Source organism: Rhineura floridana, chromosome 7, assembly GCF_030035675.1.
Source record: "Rhineura floridana isolate rRhiFlo1 chromosome 7, rRhiFlo1.hap2, whole genome shotgun sequence".
NCBI lineage: Eukaryota > Metazoa > Chordata > Lepidosauria > Squamata > Rhineuridae > Rhineura > Rhineura floridana.
Window position 1 is genome coordinate 95,068,146 of NC_084486.1, and position 27,715 is coordinate 95,095,860.

The 27,715-nt window shown below is 41.7% G+C and overlaps 1 protein-coding gene across 1 annotated transcript in view; it reads right to left on the minus strand.

Moving 5' to 3' along the window:
* The window catches only part of DZIP1L (DAZ interacting zinc finger protein 1 like), a 38,067-nt gene that overhangs the window by 4,934 nt on the left and 5,418 nt on the right, over positions 1–27,715 (minus strand). Inside the window, exons 2-15 of the mRNA XM_061636577.1 lie at positions 26,844–27,422; positions 24,459–24,543; positions 20,781–20,893; positions 19,501–19,662; positions 17,633–17,770; positions 16,526–16,588; positions 14,417–14,557; positions 13,470–13,500; positions 12,322–12,372; positions 11,399–11,532; positions 7,755–7,947; positions 6,181–6,400; positions 4,546–4,748; positions 2–141 (exon numbers count right to left, since the gene is read on the minus strand). Of these exons, the coding sequence (XP_061492561.1) occupies positions 2–141; positions 4,546–4,748; positions 6,181–6,400; positions 7,755–7,947; positions 11,399–11,532; positions 12,322–12,372; positions 13,470–13,500; positions 14,417–14,557; positions 16,526–16,588; positions 17,633–17,770; positions 19,501–19,662; positions 20,781–20,893; positions 24,459–24,543; positions 26,844–27,359 (2,190 nt within the window). The 5' untranslated portion in view covers positions 27,360–27,422. The remainder of the gene's footprint in view (position 1; positions 142–4,545; positions 4,749–6,180; positions 6,401–7,754; positions 7,948–11,398; positions 11,533–12,321; positions 12,373–13,469; positions 13,501–14,416; positions 14,558–16,525; positions 16,589–17,632; positions 17,771–19,500; positions 19,663–20,780; positions 20,894–24,458; positions 24,544–26,843; positions 27,423–27,715) is intronic.

Consider the following 27,715-nt stretch of genomic DNA (forward strand, 5'->3'; position numbering starts at 1 on the left):
CCTGAAGTTTTTTAGTAGTATGGCTGGGTTTAGGAGCTTCTTTGGTTTGGATGGGAAAGAGCTTCACTCCACCAGCAGGCTTTTTTCCAGATGCACTCAGTGTCCTCTCCAGATTTTTAGCCATTGACTGCACCAGTGTTTCTACATGAAGCATATTATGAATATGTAGACTTTTTAGTTGGTTGCTACCCAAGAGTTTCCAAGTGACTTACAACAAATTTAAAAACATAAACATAAATATATTAACAAATTCATACAACACTCCTACAATTCATTCACACACATACACATACACATACACATATACATACACACACACACACACACACACACAGAGAGAGAGAGAGAGAGAGAGAGAGAGAGGACCAGAATCTAGATATATTAGACAGCAAACATGTTCATCATCAGAAGTGACTTCTTAGAGAGTTATTTCTGACTTAAGAAAACTGTGTAATGCTAATGAAAGCTGTCAGAATGACAAAAGCAAGAAATGGGCTGCCAGTGTCTTTTCAGAGAGCTAGTCCAATAAAATCTATGGCAATAAGCATCTAACACAAAAAACTTTGTCACTGTGTGAAAAGAGTATTCATGGATAGTGATAGCACAGTATACAACCTCTCAGGTCACAGATTGTTGGTATATACTGCCCTTGAATGGACTGAAGCACATAGAAAACACTTGTTAAATGCAATGGCAGCCATGTGGAACAACTACACAGGTAAAAGCTTTCCATTTTACCTTGTCACATTATAACTAGGGATGCTTGAAGAATTTGACCCTCACAAATTCTTGGATGAAATGACCTGATCAGCACTTCTCAGATCAATCTGGAGATGAGAAGCTATATATCCAACAGATTTTGAACTTTTCTGAATGTTGCAACAGAATTCTTGGTAGTGAAAAGTGGTCAAAAATGGATTTACACAGCCACAGCCAGCATGGATTTTTCACATTCCGCCATGTTAAATGAAAATGCCCCCCAGGGCATTCTGCTACTTCCTATAAGCTTATTTCAAAACAAAACCTTACAAAACGTATACTCCTGAACTCAGAAACGCTTTACAACCTTCTAAGTCTTCATGGTGATACACAAAACACTCAGAGAGAATCTAGAGTTCAAAGTGTTAAAACAAGAAAAAAAAATCCAGACCCCTGTTGGATGTTTGTATCAGTGGTCTCATAATTTGCTGAAATTAATTAAAAATCAGCCATGTTCACAGAGTATCTGTAATCTTATTACTGACTTTGCCCCATACCCTGACCATTATCTTTTGCAATTTAAAGTATAAAAAAATGCATGGCTGATTTTAAATTAATTTAAGAAATTTAACATTGGAGTCTATGATAGTGCAGGCATGGTCAGTAAGTACCAACTATCAGTGTTCTAAAAGCCAAACTCACAGTTGTTTGGCTTGGCTAATCAGGGAGCCACATCCATGCCAGACATTTATTCCACTTTAAACAGTCATGGCTTCCCCCAAAGAATCCTGGGAAGTGTGTTAAGAGATTCCTTTTCCCCTGACAGAGCTCCAGTGGCCAGAGTGGTTTAAGAGTCAGCTCCTTTTCTGATGATTGTAGCTCTATGAGGGAAATAGGGCATCTCCTAACAACTCTCAGCACCCGTCACAAATTACACTTCCCAGGATTCTTTGGGGAAAGCCATGACTGTTTAAAATGGTCTGGTGTGGATGTGGCCATGGACAGCTTGGGCTTAAATTTGGGTGGGAGACTACATATGTCTGCTATAGAATAAAAAGGTGGGGGGAAACCCAAAAAATAATGTTGTGTTAACAATGTTTTCCTTTTGGAAAACTCTGCCCAGTGCCCATCCACCCAATCTCCTCCCCTCCCCCCTCCATCTACCTCCCTCCCCCTCCCCAGGTCAGTTTCACTTATCATAAGCATGACTGAACGGGAGTAAATCCCATTGAACTCAATAAGAATGTAAGTGGTCAAACATGCATTTCCCCTCCCTCTCCTTCCCCCTCTCCCCTCCTCATTCCAAAACTCCCAACCTCACCCGTGGCCAGTTTCACTATCCTAAACCCGACTGCATGGGAGCAAATCCCATTCAACTCAAAAAGCATGCAAATGATCAAACCTGCCCTCCTCTCCCCTCCCCCTTCCACCTGCTCCCCTTCCCCTTCTGCCTGCTCCCCTCTCCCTCCTTTCCCTTCCCTCTGCACTCCCTCCTCCTCCCCTCCCCTCCTGCCCTCCCCTCCTCCCCCTCCCCCCATGGTCAGTTTCACCTATCTTAAACATGATTGCAGGGGAGGAAATCCCATTGAACTCAATAAGCATGCAAACCTGTCCTCCTCCTCCCCTCCCTCTGTCTCCTGCTCCCATCCCCCCTCCTCTCCTCTGCCCTTCCATCCTCCCCTTCCCCCTACCCCCCCTCCTCCCCTGCATGGTCTGTTTCCTGTGAAAGACCAACCCAAATTGTGTTTGCATTTTTACAAATGTGTATGGCAGTACAATATCTCAGAGGAGGTCTGGTCTCCTGGTCCCCTAGTGCATTCACTATAGCTGCCCAATTTCCCTGCTTTGATAGAAATATATGTTGGCTATAGGTACTTTCTTAAAGTGCAAGGGTTTTTTGCTTATTAGTGAAAAAATACTTTTTAAAAGAGAAAACATGTATTTAAATATGTATTACCATGTTTTTAAAGGATCAGATTAGAGCAGAAGAATTATGAGCAAAATCATTTAATAGTGACACGAACCAAACACAGACAGATTCATCCAGCCCTAATTTTAGCTGGGTTTATAAATTGCTGATGGGTGCAAGCAAAGATGTAACCAGCAATCATTGGATGGGAAAGGAAGAGTGGTCAAGGCTAGGTCAGGGTAAGGGAGGATTAATTAAACTAAATCAAATTACAGCCATGTCGCTTGTAATGCTACCAGACCAGTGTTCAGGAGAAAAAAAACAGATCCCTTGTACGAAGCCACAGTCCACACAACATAAGCCCTGTAGGACTGTGCAAGGCTCATATGCCTAAACAAGTCTCAAGAGTCCTCACTCTGGACATGGCAAGCAATTGTCTCCCATCATTTTATACACACTGGAACCTACTGACCAGACACACATCCTAGCAAAGCAGCCACATAACTCCATAATGTTACTGCTTGCTACCATTCCTTCTATTTCCAGTTTTCAGCTGAAAAGTGTCATAGAATAGTGGAGTTGGGCCTATAAGGCCATCAAGTCCAACCCCCTCCTCAATGCAGGAATCCAAATCAAAGCATTCACATCAGATGGCTGTCCAGCTGCCTCTTGAATGCCTAATTGCTTATGTACCCCAAACAGCCCCACCTACACACAAAAAGGAGGGCCAACAGACTCAGGGAAACTCCAAGTATGGCCAAGTACAAAACATCTTCATGGGGGAAACTGCCTGTGAGTGTGCTCACATGGGAGTGGGTGGAGGGAAGGAACAGAAAGCAAACATGGAGGTGAGGAGGCTGCTTTGCAAAGTTGTCTAATTATAGCACAAGCCACATTCAGACCCCACCCAGAACAGGTAACTTGCCTATCTCCTGAACCACCCAGTCTCCATCTTCCCAGGATTCAAGCATTGTTTATTGGCCTTCAACCTGCTCACTACAGCATTCAGACACCAATCCAGAGTGTTCACAGCCTCTCCTGATTCAGATGTTATGGAGAAATAGAGCTGTGTGTCATCAGCATACTGCTGACACCTTGCTCCAAAACTCCTAATGACTGCTCCCAACAGCTTTTTACAGATATCAAATAGCATCGCGGAGAAAATAGTACAAGTGCCAGGGGGCTAAGGAATACTCACCCAGTGTTAAGCTCTGGACGCGACCATGAAGGTAAGAACAGAACCATTGCAATACACCTTCCAGAGCACAGCCACACAACTTGGAGTGTTCTTTTCCTTAACCTTAACCCCTTGACCTATTTTCCTTGGTCCCCCTCCCAAATGTACTGTCCTCACTCCCACCCAAAATACTCACGATCCTCCTCCTCAGCCCCTGATCTATTACTTCAGCCCATCATCACCCTAGATTGGAGCTAAGAAGTGACTGCCCACTGGAGCCAGCCAAGGGAAATTCTTTGCCCTGCCTCCCTTGCTTCCCACACTTCCTACTTCAACACATTGCAGCTTGTAGTATCCAGGAGGGAGACCTTGCTTAAACAGACACACTCCTGTTGGAGGTGATGCTTTGCTGCTGTTTCAGCCCAGAGAACTTTTGGTCTACCAGGGTAAGGAAAGGACACCCTCCCCCTTTCTATTCAAGACAAACAAAGGAACAGAATGAGAGTCTTCAGCTGCATACCCACCTTACCTTTAAAGCACCTTTAAAATACATTATTTCCCCCAAAGAATCCTGGGCACTGTAGTTTACTAAAATTCCCAGCACCTTTATCAAACTACACTTCCCAGGATTCTTTGTGCTTTAAATTTATGGTGAGTACACAGCTTTCATCACCCAACAAGATCAGCATCCCACTTTGTTGGACGGTCTCTTTAGAATTGCCTATAGTCAATTTGTCTTGAAACAACTATTGTTATTCACCTGAATGAGTATCTGCTGCCATTGAAAGAACTCTTCTCTTGCTGCTTTTTCCCTCAGGCTCATCTACATCAGATGAATCCCAATCACTCTCTTCATTTTGTGCTGCTCTGAGAGGGTCTGGTTTTGTCTTGCGGGGTGTGAGCTTTGGAGAGGCAAAGCTTGATTGGTCCTCAGACTCTTCTTCAGAGCTGAAAGGTGAAGTGCTGGGGAACAGAAACATAAGAGAGGGGGAAACGGAGGAATACATATTCTCTACTAGGGATGGAGGAAAGTTTTGTAAGGTGCTTTTTAAAACGTACTAACCTCATTTGCTCTCCTGGACTAATATACGGATCAGAATGTAATTATGCTTTGGATTTTGGACTGTTGTGATATGTTTCTCAGCCCAAAACCCCCCACCAAAATATGTAAAAAAAAAAAGAAGCCTGTCTTTTACAATGAAACAAGTTTATAAATGCACACATTGAGAAAAAAGTATATTTTATGATCAAATACACTCTAAAATACATATTTTAATAATATGTATTTAAATATGAGAGAGCCAGTGTGGTGTAGTGGTTAGAGTGTTGGACTATGCCCTGGGAGACCAGGGTTTGAATCCCTACACAGCCATGAAGCTCACTGGGCGACCTTGGGCCAGTCATTGCCTCTCAGCCTCAGAGGGAGGCAATGAAAAACCACCTCTGAATACTACTTACCATGAAAACCCTATTCATAGGGTCGCCATAAGTCGGAACCAACTTGAAGGCAATCCATCCATTTAAATATGAATTTTCATATGGATTTAAAAAAAATAAAAATCTGCAGATTACTGCAGAAGCAAGACAGAACAGATGATGAATAAACCCAAGCAAAACTGACATGGATCAGTGGTGGCCCCAAAATTATGGAATGATCTCCCTGACAAGGTGCACCTGGCGCCAACACTGTTATCTTTTTGGCACCAGGCCAAGACTTTCCTCTTCTCCCAGGTATTTTAGCATGTGTTTATAAATTGTTTTTGTGTTTTAAAATTTGTATATTTGTTTTTAATATTTTTAATTGCTGTAAACCACTCAGAGAGCTTCGGCTATGGGGCAGTATATAAATGTAATAAATAAATAAATAAATATAAATTCTCAACTACGCTGCTGTACAGAGTTTTGGAGCAACATCTAACAGAGACCATTTCGAGGGATTTTGAGAGTACTGAGAGCTTTGCAAATCTTGGCCAATTAAGCAGGTCAGAGGGAAATAGCTGTTTTAAGGCAAGGGGCAATATATATGGGTATGTGTGTGTGATATCAACCGATCGATCAATATATACAGATATATATATGTAATTGTGATTAACAAACCAGAGGACCACCACTTAACCTCTGTTTTGTTAATCACAATGATATGTATATATTTTAGGTGATTAACAGAATCAGCGAATTTGTTGTTGCTTTCAAAACTGTCTATATGTGTGTATGTGTGTGTGAAACCCCACTTTTCCTTATGAAATAAACTCAAATCAGCTTGCAAAGAAGTCCCTAAAATACCTAAAACACAACTACGGTTCAAATTACTCAGTCAGTTTCATACAATAAAACCATGACAATTCAGCATAAAACGGGACAGATGTTTAACTTAAAACTAGAACATAGAACTCACCTGGGGTGATGGACAGCAGAGTATTGAGAGGGTGGGCTGTTCCTAGCTTGCTTTGGAAAAGGCATCCTGGGAGTCTCCACTGAACTGGCCATGGAGCTAACTTTGCTCCGAGGAGCTGGTCTAGGAATCTCTGGGGCATAAGGCTGCAATTCAACTTGTTGCATTCTAGGCTTAGAAGACATAACCTGAATTGGAGAATGTGGGCTCCTTTGGTTTTTGCCTGAAAGAGAAGATCGGAATCATCTGGTGAAAACAAATTGGTCAGTATCTGATCTGGGGCAAATTATTGTGTCATAAGGAATGAAACTTTGGGCTCTCATAGATCCTTGGTGAAAGATGGCTACTTCCTACATTACACCAATGATGACTGAAACACTGTGCAGCTAAGAGCTTTTTCATATGTGAGGCTTATATTAACTTTGATCCTTTTGTGTGCTGTGTGAACATAGGATCATGAAAGCTGCCTGTTACTGAGTCAGACTATTGGTCCATCAAGTTCAGAACTGTGGACACGGATTGGCAGCAGTATTCTAGGCTCCCAGGCAGGGGACATTCCCAGCACTAGCAGGGATGCTGGGTATTGAACCAGGATCTTCTGCATGCAATGCAGATGTTCTACCACTGAGCTATGGGCCTTCCCCAACATCCAGTGTTGTTAATGCAGGATAAGCATTTCTAACATAGACAATCATTCTGGGTGACAAAGGGTGATAAAGGCTTTACATTTGCCTCACAAATCAACTGAAGCAAGAACCACTTTCAGCATCACGTGTAAAGTGCCTTAAGTCACTTCAAGTCAGTGGTCAGGAACAGGAAAACTGTGCCCTCCCCAGATGTTACTGGACTACAGCTCTCATCATTACTGACCACTGGTCATGGAGACTAGAGCTGATGTGGCCAGCATTACATAACTACCTTAGGTGCTGTGAAGAGCAAATATTCTACAGGCAGCCCTCAGGCTGAGAGAGATTCCTTGCCACTGTCTTAACTGGTATTTGTATTTTATGTTTGTCTATTGATTTTATTATGTCATTATATGATTGTGAACACAGCTTCTAGCCACAGAGAGGCTCTTTTGCAGCTCTCCTCTGTTCAGTACGGATGGAAGGGTAGATGTCCAATCCTGCCATCCAATAAAATGAGTGCATGTTTAAGGAGGCGTGCTCTATGCAGAACAGGCTGAGCCACTGCATACTGCAACTCAGCAGGAAAAGCAAACAGCCTTTTCTGCATTGTGGATTTTTGAGGAGATATTTACTGAGATCTTCTATGGATGCCATAGGAGGCACTAGTGGGCACACTGGTGTACACAGATGCTACATTGGCGATCCCAGCATAAGCCATCCTTGAAACTCTGGGAAAGGGTATAATACAAGTAAATACACCCCCCCAAAATAAAATAAAATTAATGTGTTGAAAATCAGAGTTCTAAAGAAAGATTATTATAGAGAAGCTTTCACTAACCTGGTGCCTTCCAGATGTTTTAGACTACAACTCCCGTCAGCCCCACTCATATGTAGTCTGGAACATCTGGAGGACACCAAGTTAACGAAGGCTGTCATAGAGCCTCTTACCTGAGACTACAGAGAGTGGCAGAGATGCATCACTTTCATCCTTTCGAACCCCTCTGACTTTCTTTTGCACTTCTTGCTCAAGTTTGTCTCTTAAGGCAAGAAAATGTGGAAATTTTTTGACCTTCTGCTTTTGCTGGATTTTTATCACATCTCTCAAACGTTTATAGGTTTGAGCCGGGATACCTTTTGTGCCCTATTGGAAAAAAATATGAATAATTCAAATTATAGCGTTGCATAATTCTGACAGTGCCACTCCCTTGGGTGGTAGACTTCGTCCTTTCCATGCAGAATGAATGTGCGTAGGTGGAGGGGAGCTGCAGGCTCTGTCCCCAACCTATGTACATTTGCTTCAGTGTTGCTTCAGACATTTGATGGAATGTACACAGGTGAGGGTCAGAGCCAGCAGTCACAATGCCGCCTGCCCTCTGGCTCATGCACATTCATTTGTGCACAGTTTTGTTGTTGTTGTTATGTGCCTTCAAGTCGATTACGACTTATGGTGACCCTATGAATAAGCGACCTCCAAGAGCATCTGTCATGAACCACCCTGCTCAGATCTTGTAAGTTCAGGTCTGTGGCTTCCTTTATGGAATCAATCCATCTGTTGTTTGGTCTTCCTCTTTTTCTACACCCTTCTGTTTTTCCCAGCATTATTGCCTTTTTTAGTGAATCATGTCAAAGTATGATAACCTCAGTTTCATCATTTTAGCTTCTAGTGACAGTTCTGGTTTAATTTGTTCTAACACCCAGTTATTTGTCTTTTTTGCGGTCCATGGTATGAGCAAAGCTCTCCTCCAACACCACATTTCAAATGAGTTGATTTTTCTCTTTGTGCACAGTTTGACCTGTGAAAAGGCTTCAGTTCCATATGGGACACAGCCCAATAGGATCTTCAAGTTCTTCTTTCTGAACCCCCATTCGTCTTAATGGAGAAAGCCACGACAGGTTTTTCTATTGTCTTTGATGATCTTGTGGTAGACACTTCAAATTCGTAATGGGCTGGAGAGATGTATTCCTCACCTAACACATGACTGGGGTGGGGGAAACAATATTTTTCAGTGAAACCCACAAAAGCATCTCTATCAATTCTACTCCAGTTTTACATTAGGCAGTTCCTACACAACACCTTTCCTTTTTACTGCCAGTTGTCCTTGCTGCTGCTTCCAGCATTGCAAGATGATTCTGGAATTACCTGTTTCTCTGATAGAGGAACACCATTTGAAGTCTTTGTTCCTTAATTTGAGAGATTCTGTACACGCCTGGGCTGGACTGGGGCCCTTACATACTTGTTTAAACCTCCAGGCTGCTTATTTGCTGCACCTGCTCTTTCAAATGGAAAGCCCAGTTCACAGCTTAGGGAGCTCAATGGTTCACTTAATTCAAGGACTAGGAGCTGCATAGATGGCTGATATTCCCAAACAGAAATGTTCTTCTCTCACATTCCCTGGACTCAACTGATTTAATTCAGCTGTTCAATTTCTAAGTAGAAACCTTGCATTTAATACTAAATATCAGCCTGTTAAAATACTTCTTTGAAAAAAACTTTCGCCTTATTACAAAAACACAATGAAAAAGGGAAAAACAAATAAATTCCCCAAATTAAAAAAATAAATCTTTAACAGGCTCCCTCCACAGAGTCTTTTTCTGTTCCCTAGCTTTTTTTTAATCTGCTCTGGTTCCAGTGTAGTTATCCACAAAGAAATCCTAAAAGCAATGCCATTTATATATAATGAACCACAAGATGTTTGTTTCTTTGCTTGCTTCATTCACTCCATGGAGAAGTGTTTCAAAATCCAAACAAATAAATGAGAACCTGCAACATGCTATGGAAAAATATGGGTAAGATGGGAGAATCCTTTGCTTAGCACTCAAAAGCTACAGTGGGAAGCAACTTCAGGAGTTGTCCACACTTCACTGCAGTCCTTCCCCTTATTTGACTGCTGGAACAATAATTGTGCCCATGTCCTGCCTTTCTGCAAGGAACCAGTGCAGGTTGTGGTAGACTAATGCAGGGTTCACTTGCTAAAAGATGACCAAACCCTTCACAGTCAGCCTGAAGGTGGCATACTTATCAGCAGGCTCTTATATTTCAAGAGAAGTTTAGGATGACCATGATGCTGATTGGTTTGGCACTCCTTATTTTTCTGCAGGTCTATTGTTGATAGCAGAGCTTGAAAAAGGTTTCTTTTTTGAACTACAACTTCCATCAGCCCAGTCCAGTGGCCATGCTGGCTAGGGCTGATGGGAGTTGTAATTCAAAAAAGTAACTTTTCCAAGCTCTGGTTGATAGACACTTTCTGCTGAACACAGACTGACAGTATTTGTACCTGGTAGGAAGGCAGGGTGTTCTTTTTCTAAAGGCCTTCCCATCACCTCCTCCTTCTAACATTTATTTCCCCTTGCTCCTGCTTACCATGAGTTGCATGTGGTGCTGGAGCAAGGATCTTTCAATCTCTTCCTTGCATGTCAGTTCATGCTACTTTTAGAGCTTGATCCCATGAGCCAAACATTACCTGGGGTAAAAGTATCCAAGTCTAGGCTCCATTACCCGGGCAAAGTGAGGCACTCAAAATATGAACAAAATATTAACAGTTCTGTACTGGCAGAAGACTGGCAAGCAAGCACCAGTATGTAGCCAAGATGTTCTAAACACAATTGGTTCACTTGAGGATCCACATGAGATCTACTTGCCTAGCCCTGTGTTTTTGTATTATGAGGTTTTAGTGCACAGTTCATGCTGAATTCTAGTAATGTAGGCAACTATGTGAGAGGTTGGGACAAAATACAAAACAGGAAGAATTGCAGTTCTCTTCTACATCCTCATTCCCTCTCCTATCTCTCAATCCATATCCAGCAACAGGCAACAGGCTAGGTGTCAGCACTTGACATCCTTCAGAAGCTGATGGGGGCCCAGTACCCTGCCAAGGCCCACAGCTGCAGTTTATTCTGCCTCCCTTACTTTTTTCTAGGTATCAGATGAGTGGGTCTAGCACAGAGGTGGCCCTCCAGATGTTGTTGGACTCCAGCTCCTATCAGTGCCAGCCAACCTGGCCAATGGTTAGGGATAATGGGAGCTGGAGTCCAACAATATTGGAAGGATCACAGGTTCCCCAACCCTGGGCTAGCTACTGCTATATATGCTTTCCAGGGCCCGCTGTTGGAAAAAGGGGCCCACCAGAGAGAGCTTTGCCCAGGCCCCCCTCAAATCTGAAGCCAGCTCTGACAGGGCATCATGTGTTGTTGTGAGAAAAACCACTGCAAGAAAATGGTGGAAAAGTATTTCTTGGACCGAAGACAGAATTCCATTAAAAAGAATTCCTTAATAAGCTCTTTATGAAAAGGACTGTTAACTTTGCCTAATTTCCCTGCGGGTGGGGGAAGGACATGGTCTCTTTTGCAAGTCATTTTCCTCATATTAAGATTCCTAATGTTGAAGAGGCAGGGTAGGAAGCAGCATCAGGATGCCCATTTTCTTGTCTTGGGTGTGAATGACCACACATGACGAAGGAAGGACCTTTAATGAAATGTCACTCTTAATTGCCAGACCCACTTTGCAATCCTCAGTTGAAAGTTTTGTTCAAACGCATAAAAGATGGAAAATGCTTTGTCTCTCCTTCCTCGCTCTCACGGCACTTCCAACTTACCCGCTTCACTCCCATGCTCTCCAGTTTCTCTTCAAGGGTCTCTTCCAGGATTGGACGGAATTGTTTCAGCAAGTTTGGATCCCTCCTTAGTGCCTCTAGAACCCTCCTCTTCCTGTCCAGAGTATCTTCTAGTTCTGCAGAGAAATCAGTGGCCAGAACTGAAAAAATCTTAAGGCACGGCAGTCAAGTACAAAAGCAGTTCTGCCCCCCCCGAAGCCCAGTTGGTGGTGGTGATGGGCAACATAATGGTGCTGGATTGGATGGAGAGGAACTTCTCTACCCAGTGCAGCACCATGATGGGGAGGGAAATTGCCTCAGATTGATCATCAGAATCACTTAAGGGATACTGGCACCTGGGAATGTGGCCATTGCTTACATATTCCAGTACAAGCCTGGCACCTACACAATTAATTCAGAAACCGAGGAATCTGAAATAATTTCCTGAGCACTGCCAATAACACTGGGACTAGCAGTAGTCTTGACAAGACTGCCTAAGAAAACCCAGCTTCTAATTATTGTGCCATTGAAGGAGAGATTATAATTATTTTACTGCTTTGCTGTTTGAAAAAAAAAGTTCTAAATAAATAAAGAAGTAGGCTTAACACCCATCTGAATCACAGGGTAGTTGGACAGAATCCAATTAACAATAATTATAATAATTAATATAGTGCTTATCTGGATGTGACAATCTAGAACAAAGAAACCATCCATCTCTGAGCTGCTGTTCTGGGTGATTAACCACTGGATGGAGTGTTCCCTGGGCAATGGGTATTCCTAGGCTCCACAGTGAATGGGTCAGCCATTGACTTCCCCAGACCGCAGAGACCTATATAGGTTTTCTGCTCAGGTTGGGGCTTTGGACCACAAAAATGTCTAGTATAAAATCAAACAAGAGCAGTTGAAATTGGTGGAAAATAGTATACCTTCTTCAGTAGATTCTTCTGGCTTTTCACCCTTAGGCACCTCGTGAATTTCTGGAAATTAAAAGCAGTACATTAGAAGAAGGTATAATATTTAAATTCCAGTTGGTGGAACTGACAGTTGTTTATCATCATCATCAAACTTATCACCCTACTTATTATTAAACTACCTCTCCATTTGACTACCCAGATGGTGGCCCAGGGTCCCCTGGGACTAGACTGGGATACAATTCCCAGGATTCTTTGGGTGAAGCCATGCCTCTTTAAAGTAGTTTGATACTGCTTTAAATGTAAGGTGCAGATGGACCCATACATTCTCTTTCCGGATTGGAAGCTCCTTGGGGCAGGGACCTGACCATGAACACTGATGGCATAACAACAACAACAACAACTTCAAAGATGTAATTCCGTCTTCTAAATAAGCACACCAACAGCAAAAGGGAGGCTTAAAAACACCTTAAGTGGCACATATGAAATTAGTTCAAGATTGTTCAGCCTTTGTGGCTCAACAATGATTCAAGGATTAATTTGACTACACTTTCTGCTACTTAATGACAGTATATTGGACTCTTCCAACAGTGCAGAAGAAAGGAGAGATTGTTTTCATTCCAGAAATAAGAATTCTTATTGTCTGCTAAATCCCTATAGACAAAGACTTCTGTCCTCTAAGCATCATAATGAAAACATTGACTATAGTAACTCTTCCTTACAGTAGTGTTCTAAGGAAATTTCTCTTTTTAAATGCATAAGTAGACTGCAACTTTAGAGCCATTATTCATCATTAATCCTTGATATGCAGGTTATACTGGGGCAGTAAGAAACTTTAGTCTCCAGAAAACAACCTGTAGTTGTCACTATTTATGACGACTAATAACTATGGAATCAATTGGGGCTTCTTTTGCTTCTAGGTCCTAGTTTCAATTTTAATTCCACGGAGACTGAAATTAGAAGTGAAATGTTCAGAGTGACCTTAGAACAAGGGCTGGATAATTAACTCCACTGTGTGCTTTTGAATCAATAGATATAGCTATTACAGAGTTCCTTATCCACATTCCTAAATTTGTCCATGTAGTATACAGTTTGTCAACAGAGAAAAAGAAGAATCTAGTGTTAACTATGAAAATCCATTCATCCGAGATATCAGCCATTACCTTTGGCTTTGCTAGAAGACAGGAACTTAATCTGCAAGGCAAAATACGTTATTCAAACATCAGCTTTTATTTACAAGGTCTAGTAATTGCTTACTTATTATAAGTGTCCACATAATCAGAAACAATGTGAAACAATTCAAAAAGTAGCTCCAAACATGTATTGCATTCTTTATGCTGAGGCATTGATGAGGAAACTGTGGGCCCTCCAGATGTTATTGGACTACAAGTCCCATTATCCCCGACCATTAAGCATACTGGGCCGGATGGAAGTCCAGCAACTTCTGCATGGCCCACAGATTCCCTGTTCCTGTGCTAGGAAATGGGATGCAAAGCTAGATTCTCAAAGTGGCATAAACCCTATTGTGAATGGCTCTATCCATCTGAAACAAACCCTACTGTCAGAAATGGTTCACTAGGTGGGGCGAAGCCAAGACAATGTCTTCCCAGCAGGTGGCTTGCTGCTGCTAACTGGGAAGTAGAGAGGGAGGAATGATGTGGAAGGGAGATGAGGCTCCTGTCAGTGTTGCACTATGCCAACCTCTCTGCTACCTCACCCTTCCTAGTAAGCAACAGCAACCCAGCTGGTGGGCTAGCATAGCAGCTCCGTGCCACCCTGCAAGCCGCTTCTGCCTACTATAGAGTGAAAGGTTCTCTCCATCAAATCAACTTGATTATCAGAACCACAGTTTAGAACAAGGACATTTTATATCAGGGGAAAGTTCAAATGTGCAATTTGCCAGTATTTGGAAATTGTCACAGTAAAACAAGAACAGTGTTGTGCAATTCTGCTTACTGTGCAGTTTGAGTCTTAGAGCAGAAGAGGCCTACAAACCTATTATCTATTTCAGTTTCAAAACAAGACTCAAACCTCCCAGTGAACTTGAGCCACAAAAGTGAAACAGAGAGCTTCTTAGAGGACTGTAGACAGGAGATAATATTCAGCTCACAGTTTTTTCCTGTGATTGGATGATCTTGGCCTGTTCCCTGAGTTGTGCAGTGAGTGATACCATTTGTTGCTTGCTGTGCTCAGCCATTTTCCATTGGTCAGAAGACAAGGAGGCCCGTAGTCTCTCGTTCTCACCCTTCAACTGGGAAGAGAAAAGCAAGTTGCTTGAAGATTTGGGCATGAGGACCATTATACATGAACAGGAGAAATGTATGCAGGAATGTATGAAGTTGCTTTGTGCTTGTTGTTGTTATGTCCCTTCAAGTCGATTACGACTTATGGCGACCCTATGAATCAGCGACCTCCAAGAGCATCTGTCATGAACTACCCTGTTCAGATCTTGTAAGTTCAGGTCTGTGGCTTCCTTTATGGAATCAATCCATCTCTTGTTTGGCCTTCCTCTTTTTCTACTCCCTGCTGTTTTTCCCAGCATTATTGTCTTTTCTAGTGAATCAGGTCTTCTCATTATGTGTCCAAAGTATGATAACCTCAGTTTTATCATTTGAGCTTTGTGCTAAGTTACCACATTTGTCCACAAAGCTCGGTACTGTCTGCACTGACTAGCAGCAACTCTCTAGGGTTTCAGTCAGGGAACATTCCCAGCCCTACCTGGAGATATCAAAGATAGAAAAATATAACCTGGGACCTATTGCATACAAAGAAGAAGCTCTACCTCTGTGCTATGGCACTACTTAATAGAGCAGAGCCCTCTACATGCAGTTACTTAGGCCCCAAACTAAATGGGACTGCATGGAAGTTAAATTTTGCAGTGCGATATTATCATTCTGTTCATGATTAATTTTAAGCACTAGCAGAAATGATGGAATTGCACTGCAGTTAGGGGTGTGCATCTGCATCAGCTGAAGCCTGAATTGAGAACCAAAGTGAGCTGCTTCAGAACAATTTGGGTTTTGTTCAAGGGGAACCACAGCTTCCCCAAAGCAGCTTGAAGCAAACCAGGTTGCCTCTGGTTACCTCTGCATAGTCACACTATCTCAGTTTGTCTTGTTAAAAACGTTTACATTTTCTCTTCAAGCTACCCATAAAAGGAAAATAGCAGGTGAGGTGGGGGAAGAAGGGAGGAAGAGGAACGGTGTCATTTTGTGACTGACAGCTCTTACTTCCAACCAGAAACTAACTTTACCAGGGCTCTTTTTACTTCCAAACACAGTGCTATTGGGAAGAATTTATCAGTTACTGTGAGTTAAGTAGAAAACAACAACAAAGCCTCAAACTGTTTTTCAATCATCATAACTCCTTAACCTCTGCACCTATCCTCCTAAAATTGTACAGGTTACATCCCTAGGAGCACTAATCATTTTTCATTCAAATCTCCCCTTCCAACACCACTACCACTTCATTCTGTAAACACACCTAACACAGAAACCAGTGTACCTATTTGTCTGAAATTTGTCAGGCGTCATCTACTCAGAAAAATTACCATGCCTGCAAATTCCACCTATTTCTGTCAAAAAGTAAAAACATTATAGCCATTTGTTCAATGTGAAGCTATACGGAGCCTTGAATTTTCTGAAGCAAGTTTATGATTTGCAGCCGAGGAGAAATGGGTCATGCCTGAAGCAGTCAAAGTTGAAAGAGGCCACTTTCCAAAGCGCTGAAGTAGGGTCTCAAGGAAACATCGCCTTTGATGCACACTTTTATGGCAGTTTTGTATTCTGGAAGCTGCCCTGGCCAGAATTGTCTTGTTCTTTTTTTTCTGAGTGTGGGCTGTAAAAACGGCCCCTGTTTTTCTGGATACAGCCATTTGGTAATATACCAGACAGGTATATTACAACAGGGTAGTACACATGTTATACTGATGTACAGTCCATGTATGCATGGGGGAGGGGAATTTTGCCTGCAAGCTCTGCCTTCCTCCATGAACATTCAGCACAATGTATCTACAGAGTCTAAACATATACAACACAAACTGTTACATGCATAATTTCTGTTCATGCATAATGCTATGCACAGGCAGAGGCCTAGAGCGAGGGTGCAGCCTATGGGCAAAATCCTGTTCCCATTTGTGCATTGATGGTACATCAGTATAATACGTGAATTGTCTTAAAGAAAGTGAAAGCTGTGAGAAAAATATATTCAGTGCACTTACCTCTTCCTTCTCTATCTGATGCTCCTTCTGAAGTTCCCTCAGTTTCCACTTCCACTCTGTTTTCTGATAAATTTTAAAAAATGATCTCAATCTTAGCCAAACCCATTTTGACATTCTTTATCACTAGTTGTGTAAAAGTCCTCAACAGTGAGTCAGAATTCCATTTGTTCTTTTTCCAGTCTTCACATTCTCTGCTGGACCTGATTTAGATGCCAAGCTACCTTAACGGTAGCTGGGAACCTCTTTTAATTCCATTATGCCCTTCTGCTCCATTGATCTTTTGAAAAACCTTTGAAGAATGCTGGTAACTCACTTGGTGTAGAATATTCCCTTTCAGAAGGGCAGTGGTCAACACTGCTACTTAACTGACAAATTATAATTATGTTGAGTTCTGGAGGACACTTTGACAGATGTGTCTTCAATCACTTGTTGATCAGAAAGGGCTGGTTTAGACATTACACAAAACCATAGTTTAGAATTACAAGAATGAGCCTAGGCAAACCTTGGACTCATGGACTCCCCACTTCTCCTCTAGTGCAACTCCAAGGAGTTAAGAAGTTTTGTTTCCATTTTAGACTAACCACATTTTGCCATGCTGTCCAAACTCAAAAAATTGTGGTTGATCTTATTGAAATGAAGCAGCTTCAGACCATAGTTTAAGAAGCTAGTTTGTCTCAATAAGTCATAGTTATGATTAACTATGGTCCAAGAGCTAGATTCTATGCTAAATGGTGGTCAATGTGAACAGAAATTGAAGTTTCTGATTTCCTCCTCATGGCCACACCACAAGAAGGAGAAGGGAGGGAGGAGTGTGTGAGCCCAAGGCTCATTACAGCTTGTCCTTGTAATGCTAAACCATGCTGTGAACTCTCCCAACATATTACTGTCAGAGCATAAGTAACTTCATAACACTCCATCTGCTTTCATTTTTTCCATGTTCCACAATAGTTATATAACTTAGTTTTTATGGTTTGGGGGCCATAGCATTTAATGGACTGCACAAAGAAGATAAGTTTCCTCTTACTCAACTGTGCTATACAACCAAGATATGATATCTTACAGAGCTCATAGTGTGAGTGATCCACTATTCCATCTATGTTCACCCACCTGTTGTTCGACCTTCGCCTTCATTCCCTGTAGTTCCTTCTGAGTCTTCTTCCATTGCCGCTTGTCAGTTGAATCATCATCCTGCAATGTCCCCAGATTAGAGACCATTGAATTCTTGACTTGTAGTTCCTGAAGTTTCTGGAGAAGGGATAAGTGGTACATGTAAATGTGTCACTGGCAAAGAGCATCCTGCAGCAGCCAAAACAATCAAGGCATCTCTCAGGTAAGTTAGGTTTGCACAATATATTACATCCAAATACAGAAAACAAAGTTGCTGGGCCTGTCCTACAGAAGCATGAGCACATGTTAGGAAGCACACAGGTTTATTGTTGCCTCTTTTGAGTTTTATTATCTTGATTGGGAAACGATAGCTAGCTAAAGTGTAGATATCACCTGCTAATACCTTCATAATCAGCTACATGACTCCCCACTTTGTGTACTTGTGAACAATGCTGGGAATACGGCTCAGCAAAAATGACCTCACAAAATTCTCCATGTTATTTGCAAGCAGAAAAAGGGAAGAATTTTACAATGTCCAGGGAAGGACTGGGATTCTCCATAAGTTCAGAAGGATATTGAAAAAGAAAATTTTCAAAACTTTGCCAGAAAATTCTTTTCTAAGAAATTTCTGTTTGCTCAACGTTGAATGAAATTATGGTTAGATCAGATCTGGGGTTCAGAGATGCAATGGGCTAAGAGAGGAGGACTGGAAGGAGATGGGGCCAAGCCCATTGTTTCCTTTAAGAATATTAAAAGTGGATCCATAGCTGCACCCAAAATACATAGATGGTGAAATTTGGGAGGGCATTTTGCTGAATATTCTCCATGGGATGACCAAATTTTTCCAACTGCTCAGGAGAAGCTTGAAAAAGATTTTTAAAAATGTGTCAGAAACTTATTGTCTGAGAAATTTTGACTCAGCCCTAACTGGGAACTAATAGAATAAATTCTGTTTACAAGGGCTTGGATCCCATCTAACCCTTCTACTCATGGAGCAAACTAGGACCCAATGAAGGCTCCTGTTGGACTACTGGGACAGGTTGGCATTTTTCACCAATCTTCCCTTCCCCCTGAAGCTCCCTGCACCATCTTTCAAGCTGCTCTGGAGGGTCCTCCAACCCTTTAGAGCAGCTTTTGAGGGATGGGGGGAAAGGTCTTCAGAGGGAAGGGGAGATCAGTGAAAGTCTCCTCCCATCTTCCACTGATAGGATCATCTGATGAGTGGAGCTCTGCTCACAGAGTGCTCCCACCAGCAGAAGCTTAACTGAGATCTAAGCAGATGTTGAGTTGTGGCTGTTCCAGGTGCAAAAGCAGATCACTCTTCTATCAGTTTGCTATTGATCCATCCACAAGCAGTCAGAGCTGAGTCAAAAGGCTTATTAGATGCAAGTTGGGGAGGCTCAAAGTAGATTTTCTGGACTTGTGAAGGTTCCCTAAGACAAAACATAGGAATCCCTAAGAAAAAAAAGTCTAAGAGTGCTTTTTATATATATGATGATCTTATGATTTTATTGTACTCTGCATTGAAAGCTTTTTGTCAAAAAGTGCATCATAATTTTTTGTAAAAATAAAAAAACAGAACAGAATGTGTTGCACGTAGAATTGGCTGTCTGTGCACATCCTTGCAATAATCTGTGTCTCAGGATCTTCAGCCGTTTATGGGAAGCATTCTCACACTTGAACTCAACAGATATAACTCAGTTTTTCCTTCTTTAGCATAAGGAACTTGAACACTCCTTGAAGAAAAGGCCCTTGCATCAGATCTTTTGCATCTGATCTTTAAAAGCAGTGTACCAGTTTATTGAAGGTGGTGAATTCACTGAATGTTCAAGTAAATAGGAAAATAATAAGTGGTGCATTCCCCTTACCCCCTCCAAGGCAGAATTCTTGCTGGCAATGTCTTTGAATTCAGTGAGGAACAAGTGCCTGAGTTCTTCCATTTCCTTTTGAAACTTTATCCTCTCCTCCTCCTTCCATCTCTCAAATTTTTTCCTCCCCTCCTCTTCTCTTTGCCGCACGTGCTCTGCTTCCTATCAAGGAAACAACAATCTAAAGCTGGAAATAAGCTGGTTAGGAAAAGCAAAAACTGTGACTACAGAATGATTTGGAGTGGTTTCAGCCATTCAAATGGAACTGGAAATAATCAAAGCCAGGGGTTCTTAACCTGCAAACCATGGACACCTAGAGGGTTCAGGAGGTCTGTGACCCAGGTGCAAAAGAAAAAGAAAAATCCAGTACAATAAAATAAACTTCCTTCCTTCCTTCCTTTATGGGGAGTCTATAGCTTTTATCAGATTCTCAGTGTGGTCTGTGACTCAAAAAAGTTTAAGAACCACAGCTCTAAGGGAACCAGTGGTACCAGCTGGGTATTTAATATGGCAACAACCAATCCCTTGGAACAGCAGGATGGGTAGAGCAGAAGTGGAATAGCAATGATCTGCACAGACAACTTTCCTTATCAAAGATACTTAGAGTGTAATCCTATGCACATCTACTCAAAAGTAAGACCCACTGAGTTCAGTGGGATTTAATTCCAAGTAGGTGTGCACAGGAGTGTTGCACATAAGAACATACAAAGCTGCCTTACACTGAGAGAGACCAATGGCCCACCTAGATCAGCACTGTCTACTCTGACTGGTAGTCAGGTTTGAGGTAGGAGCTTTTCCCAGCACTACTTGGAGACACCAGGGTTGAACCTGGGACTTTCTACATGCAAGGTAGATACTCAATCAATGAGGTACAGTCCCTTCCTTGATATATGCATATGCGGCTGGAGGCCCAAGAGGGATTCCTTGCATTGAAATATGGGCATCCCACTGAATAGCAAATATCCAGGCCAAGATGTTATCCAAGATGATGGGCATTGTGCTAAAGGACTTCCACATGCATGCTTAGCTTTGCTCTTCAGAGCTGCTTCATTCCTTCATGGTTTCCATGTTTCTGCAACTCATGCAATACACCTTTGAATATATTTTTACTGGAATAAAAGAACAAATATCTTCCATTCCAGATGCTGTGGTGTAAAATCCCCTGTACCATTATTGTGAATTGTTCATTTTCACTTTGGCTACAAACAGATCATTTAGCAAGCTAAGAGGTCTGTCGTTTTTTGGGTTCCTCCTTATTCATTTTTCTTATGAGTCCGTACCTGAGCCCTACATTGGCTCTCAGCCTCCAGCTGGGCATGGGTCTCCCTCAGCTTGACCTTCAGTCCTTCAATCTCACTTTCCATTTGTTCCACCTGTTTCTTCTTCTCTTTCTCTATGGAGTTGATTCAGAAAGAGGCGCCATTAGTGATTGTATCAATAGCAAATATTTGCAATTGTGTATAGAAATGCACCTAGGAATGTAAAGTTGGCACTCTCAGTAGATGTGATATCCACATACTAGGCAGGGGGGCAGACTTCAGGTTTTTCAAAGCTACTGTGTTTTTTGCTTGAACCCTGCCAGTCAGAGTCAGGTACATAAGACATATCATTAGAATGAAAGAACTGGGTGCTTCTGAGGAATTTGTTTTCAGTTAGGGATGTCAGAAAATTTGGTTGAAATGGGAAACAGTACTGGAAATCACATTAGTTCACAGGTCTATCTTCATGGAATGGAAATCAGGCAGGCAAATATGATCGGTGTTCACTGTCATTATTTTTTTTCAGTCCACAATTTGCTGTCATTATTTTTTTTCAGTATGTTAGTGATGACATTTCTCTCTCTCCCCCCCCCATTTAAATGAATGGTGTGGAATCACATAACAGTAATGTAAATTAGTCACATTATTAAATTTGGCCACAGTGAACAACTACTGAATAATGTTGAGAAACATATGCAGATCTGCAGTAAATCACACGTCTTTATTCCTCTTTAGCTATAGTACACAGAAAGTCAATAGAATCATTGCATTTCAAATAGCTCCACCTTTTCTTACAAAAAAGTCTACACAGTTTCACTGTTAAAATTAAAAGGTTGGGAAAACATTGTAATTATTGGAATAGCACAAAATACTTTACTGTTTTCATATATGTAACAATGATGTTTATTTCAATGTTTTGATAAAATTGTTTTATTGTGAATTTAATTATGTGTGTGTGTATATATATAATTATGGTAACTGGTTTTATACTTGTTCAGTGCTCACAAGTCACCTTGGCAATTAAGCAATATAAAACAACAACAAATAGCATCAATGTGCTTGACACCTGACAAAGTACAAGAGGGCAGGTCCTCACCTCAAAGATCAAAGATTTGTAATTCCACACAGAGGAGGAGGAGGAGGGGAAGAGAAATGCAGACAGGGTGAACACTAAACAGCCTGAAATTCCAAACTTTTATTTATTGACTTAGAACATAGCTTTATGTGTAAAAAACATAATATTTACTATATTAAAAACATTCCACGCAGTATTAGATGTATGTAAGCCCAGTGGTTTCAAAGCACAACATGCCTTATGTTTGGACTGTGGCCAAATACTGCAGAACCACTGCCCTCTGCTGGACAAAATGTCCAACATGCTTGGAGCTGAATTTACTCCTGGTTTTGTAGGTTTATTTTCCTGTCTGTTGCTTGCCAACCTAATTGTATTTGTGCAGAATATTTTATAGTATTTGTAGGCTTCCTGGAAGTTATGTCATACACCCAAAGGTTATAATTCTAAACCTCATAACTGGTTTATGATTGGCTGCCAACTTGGATAGCTTTATTTATTTATTTATTTTATTGGTCACTTTTCTTCACAAAAGTGACTTACAATCAATAAGCTAGCTGGATAAACTCCTATAAGACTTAATTTCTACTTAGAAGGAGGTGGAAAAGCTACCTCAACTGGAAGTTCAGGACAGTATTATTTTTTAAGTCAGTGCTAGTCAGACACAAAACAATGAGAAATGTATGTTGATAGTTTATTTATTTATTTATTATTTGATTTATATCCCACCCTTCCTCCCAGCAGGAGCCCAGGGTGGCAAACAGAAGTGCTAAAAACACATAAAAACATCATAAAAACAGACTTTAAACTACATCATAACAAAACTTTAAAAACCTTTTAAAAAAAGCTTTAAAAAGTTTTGGTGCTGCAGAAATTTTCTGGTAAGGAAAAGAACACAGAACATGAATATACGTCTGGTACAATTACAGAGCTGAAGTGATGCTAAACAAATGCACTGCCTCTTTTTGTTTTTTAATAGGGATTTCTATAAACATTTTTATAAAGCACACTTTGTTTGTTCAGCTAGTGCAGAATCTTTCTTTATAACAGTTATAAAAAAAATTAACAACCCAAAACGCGTTCCATATAAAGAAATGGCAAGTTATCCTCCTTTAAGAGAGGATTAGACAAATTCAGGGAAGATAAGGCTATCAGTGGCTACTGGCCATGATGGCTATGCTCTGCCTCCACAGCTGGAGGCTGCATGCTTCTGAATACCAGCTGCTGGAAATGGCAGGAGGAGAAACTGCTGTTGTGCTCAGGTCCTGATCGTGGCTTCTCATAGGCATCTGGTTAGCCACTGTGAGAACAGGATGCTGAACAAGGTGGGCCATTAGCCTGATCCAGTGGGCTCTTCTTATGTTTTGTTGTTATTAAATAAGTGATATTAATTATTTCATGGTGTAATACAGTGTAATCTATATGTTTTATGACGGACTTTAGCATTATATGAGTAGGGACCTATACCCTTCTGAAGGGAGGCACTTTCAGTTACATGAATAAATCTATACTTGCACAACAACATTTTCTCATTTTCCAAAATGCTGCATGTACCAAATTCTTGGTGTAAGCAGCATGGCTCAGAATCAATTTGAACACGAGACCATTCAGAAAACTAAATTTAGATCAAAATAATGGATACCAGTCCCTTATTTGTAGAGAATGGCTGTGCATTGAAATAATGTTCTTTTAATGTAAAAGGGGATCTCTAGACTTTTTTAACCCATGAATGAGTTAAAGATCAGAAAATGCCAGCAGGACTGATTAGTAAACAAACACTACGGGAAATGAACCTGTATACAAGGAGAGGCACCAAACAGTCAGATGCATTTGCACAATTAGATTGGTCCAACAAGCCCCTGATGATCATCCTACCCACAAACAGCCCTCTAGATCAGGAGTAGTGGTGCCCTCCGGATGTCCTGGATGCCAACTGCCATCACCCCTGAGTAGTGGCCATGCTAACTGGGGCTGATGCAAGTTTGTGGCCAATAATGTCTAGAGAGTACCACATTCACTACCCCTGCTCTAAATGACCTAGAAATTAAAGACTCACTCAGTAACCTTGAATATACATTCTTCTCCCAGTCACCCCACATTTGACATGGAATCCTCTTCATTGAGAGGCTCAGGAGAAAAAAAACTCCTAGAGGCAAACCCTGGAGGAGATGAAGGGAGACACCTGGGACCACTTTGGATGACCCTTTTGGGTTATACTGAGGGTGCCATCCCCCTCTGTTGTTATGGGTATGAGGGGAAATGATTATGGGTACTCCCAGTGTTGGAGAGTATGTAATTTTGCTTCTCCTTTTAGTGTGAACTTAAGCTGGGGAGATAGCAGCAAAAGTGAGAGATCTGTCTTCAAGTATTACGTGAGTGGGGCTGGTTTTCTCTGTTGTATTTTGGTCCCCATATGCTAGTTGTTTCAATTTAAACTGATGTTTTAGAAGTTATCTTATCCAATTGTTTTCTGTGTTGCTCTGAAATGTGGAATTTTTACCAGTATTTTTTCCCCTGTATTTGACTTTATTTTAGGATGTTGTATACAGCTTAGAGATTTTCTTTGAAATAAGAAGTGGTATACACATGACCCAAATAAATAAATAATAACAACCCTCCGTGCTCACCAGCTGCAGTAGCCTCCAGGTGCCTGCGCTGCGTGTGGGCTTGAAGAAAGGAGTAGTTCATGAAGGTCTTGTCACAGAGTTGGCACTGGGAAAAGACAGAACAAAGGACAAAAAGTCACACATTGGCCTGGTTCTCGCATCAAGGTAAGCCAGAGTACTGGCTCCCACCAAGGAGCTTGCACCTGCTTTGCTCTTCCCTGGGCTTTTTAGATCAGCACAAGATGGCAGCTAAGCCAAGGTTTGTCCATGCTTTGGCAACCACAAGGTTAGACTGCTGCAATACTGCAATATGCTTTATGTGGGGCTATCCTTGAGGTTGGTCCGGAGGCTGCAGCTAGTGCAGAATGCAGTGGCTAAGTTGCTTATGGGAGCAAACTATTGCCAGCATAAAACACCTTGCATACAGGATTTGCACTAGCTGCCAATCTACTACTGGGCCAAGTTCGCTAGTTTTGGTACTAACACAAAAGGCCTTATACAGCTCGGGCCCAGGTTACTTGAGAGGCCACTTTATATACTGCACTCTGCTGCTCCTTTAAGTTCCAAAGTCATCAGAAGCCTGCTTCCCTGTAACTTGGAGCAGGGCTTTTAGTGTGGCGGCCCCTGTTCTGTGGAACAGCATGCTGGTTAAGATACAACAGATTTCCACTATCTGCACTTTCCAGAAACAACTAAAGAATTTTTTGTTCAGACAAAGCTTTCTCAACTGGATTAATAGGTCTTGGCCATAGGTGTTCATTTTGTACTTTTTAAAATTCATCTTCTGTTGGGTTTTTTTTGTATTGTTTCATATCTGTTTTTTAGCTTGTTTTTATATTTTGTACATTGCCTTGAGACACATACATGGAAAGTAATAGATAGATGGCTACAGATCATGATTAAGGAAAAGAGACCTTAGTCAATTTATACAATCTGAAGAGAAACCAGACTACCTTAATCATGATCCTGGGTTCAGACAGCACACTAAGTACACTAAGTATCCATGTGTCTTCCTATGTACAATCTTGGCTTAGCTGCCATGCTGCCCTAAAATGCCCAAGAAGATGCAAAGCAACTATGATCTCTTCCTAGGCAAGCAGCACATTTGCCACGGTTTGGCTTGGCGTAACATGCAAAGGTGGCCATTGAAAGATTAAGCATGAAGGTCAAGGGTGGGAGAAACTCCCGCAACATTCTCATTCTATGCCCACTTATCCACATTTCACAGAATCATACAATAGGTTGGCACCAAAGGCTATCTAATCCAACTCCAATCTTAATGCAGGCCCATCCATCCAGGTGTTAAGCCTAACCTTGAATCCTGGGCTGAACAGCTGCTGAAGTACTAAACCTAGACAGCTATGGCCTTTTCTCCCTGTTTGTTTATTTGTTTTTGCTTTTGAAACCTCACTCAGATAGATGAGCTGGAAGAAAAACAAAGATTGTTCACATTTTCTTGACTGGCCACTGTCTGAAAATCCACTGTGAATAATGCAAATGCATATGCTCCCTCTGTCTCTATTTACCAAGGATTGTCTGCATTAAACAGAAGATATTTAAGAAGCTGTCAGGGATGATTTCATTGCATCCTGCATTGTACATTGTTGAGACTGCATTGAGCAGGAGGTTGGTCCTTCAAGGTCCTTTCCAACTCTGTAATGCTATGATACTATTCTAAATCATTGTTCCAATTTTACATCTTTGCAAGATTTGGGGGATTTTTTTTAAAAAAAACAAACCAATCTGCCCTGCTGGAGGGGGTTGTATGAGGTGAAGGTGTCCCTACTGATTGGCCTCTGTCAGCACAGAGTGCCTTAATGCACCCACTCAAAGAGCAGGTAGGCAGAAACTACCACCACCAGTATCCCTGCTGGGTATATCCAGTGTGGCCTCCGGAATCAGTGGTTTTGGGGTTAGGGATTGGAGCTGGCCCTGCTGTAGTCTGATAGTAATGGGTTCAATCTGGACCTCTTCACTCCCCCAGCAAGGGAGCTGAGTTAGCAAAAGGACATTTTTGCTTTCTACCCCCTCCATCCACCTGCTACAATGAGTGGTAAGGCTGTTGATGTGGCAATGGCTATGCAGCTCTGTTAAACCTCACCACTGCTGGTCAGTGGCATGGATTGCTCTGCCCATGTACATACTCATATAGAAGAGTGCACTAGTTTGTCTTCCACCCCACCAATTACTGTCTATCCAGATAATAACTGTTACTATTTATGATCAAACAACATCATACTGCAGGCCTTCACCAACATACACAGTAAGTGTGGTTAGATGGTGACGGGGTTGGGGGAAATGTTTCAGCATTGATCCTTATTATGAAGGCAGGACTGTTCTAAGTACCCATGTGTGTCCCTATTTCCAGCTATGAAACTCTGGAAGGCATGCCGCTGCACCACTTACCTTGTGGTAATTATTGGCCCCAGCTTGCAAGAGCAACTGTTGGGTGGCAATCATCTTTTTCCGCCTCCTGCTCTCTTCCTTAACACTCTTCAGCTCTTCTGCTTGCTTCTCCAAGTCATGCTTGATGCGCTTGAGGTCTTCTAGGTTAGCCTGGTGTTGCTCTTCCTGAAGTGCCAGGCTCATGCTCAAGTACTCCTGGGAGTGCAGCAGGTACTCAGTGATCAGTTGGGACATCTTAAAGACCTTTAAGAGAACAGGGTCTACCGGCTGCTGACAGTAAGGGCACTTTTCTGCATCAAGATTGCAAAAAGTGATGCTATTAATGTTTTCCTGTAGAGTGGCAAGATCCAGCTCACGAGCCACCCGATCCACATCAATGGCACTGAACCGTCTCCAATCGATCATATCTCGCCGCAACTGGAATTTAAAGGCTGGAGTCATGGTAGGACTAGCCAGCATGTTGCCAAAGAGATTGTTGTTGCTTTGGAAGTTCACAGGCAATGCGGACCCTGGCATAGCTGTCCAGTAATGACGAGATGCAGGCAGAGGTAATGGGTAGTAAATGTTAGAAGCAAAAGGCTGAAAAATGAAAAGGATACAAGATGAATCAGGGCTGAAACAAACTGATAATTGCAAACTGTCGAAGGACATTTGTGCATTTGAAGACATATCTAAAATGTATATACTGGGAAGTTTGCAAAACTGATTTCCTTTGATATTATTCTACTCAGTCCTTGAGCACATGAGTATTTTTGTATCTTATTACACTTATTTACTTATTACTATACCGAATGGCTAAACAACCACAGGTTCAAAGAAACTACTACATAGAATGAACAAAATAGCAAGATGAATATGTGAACAAATGAAAA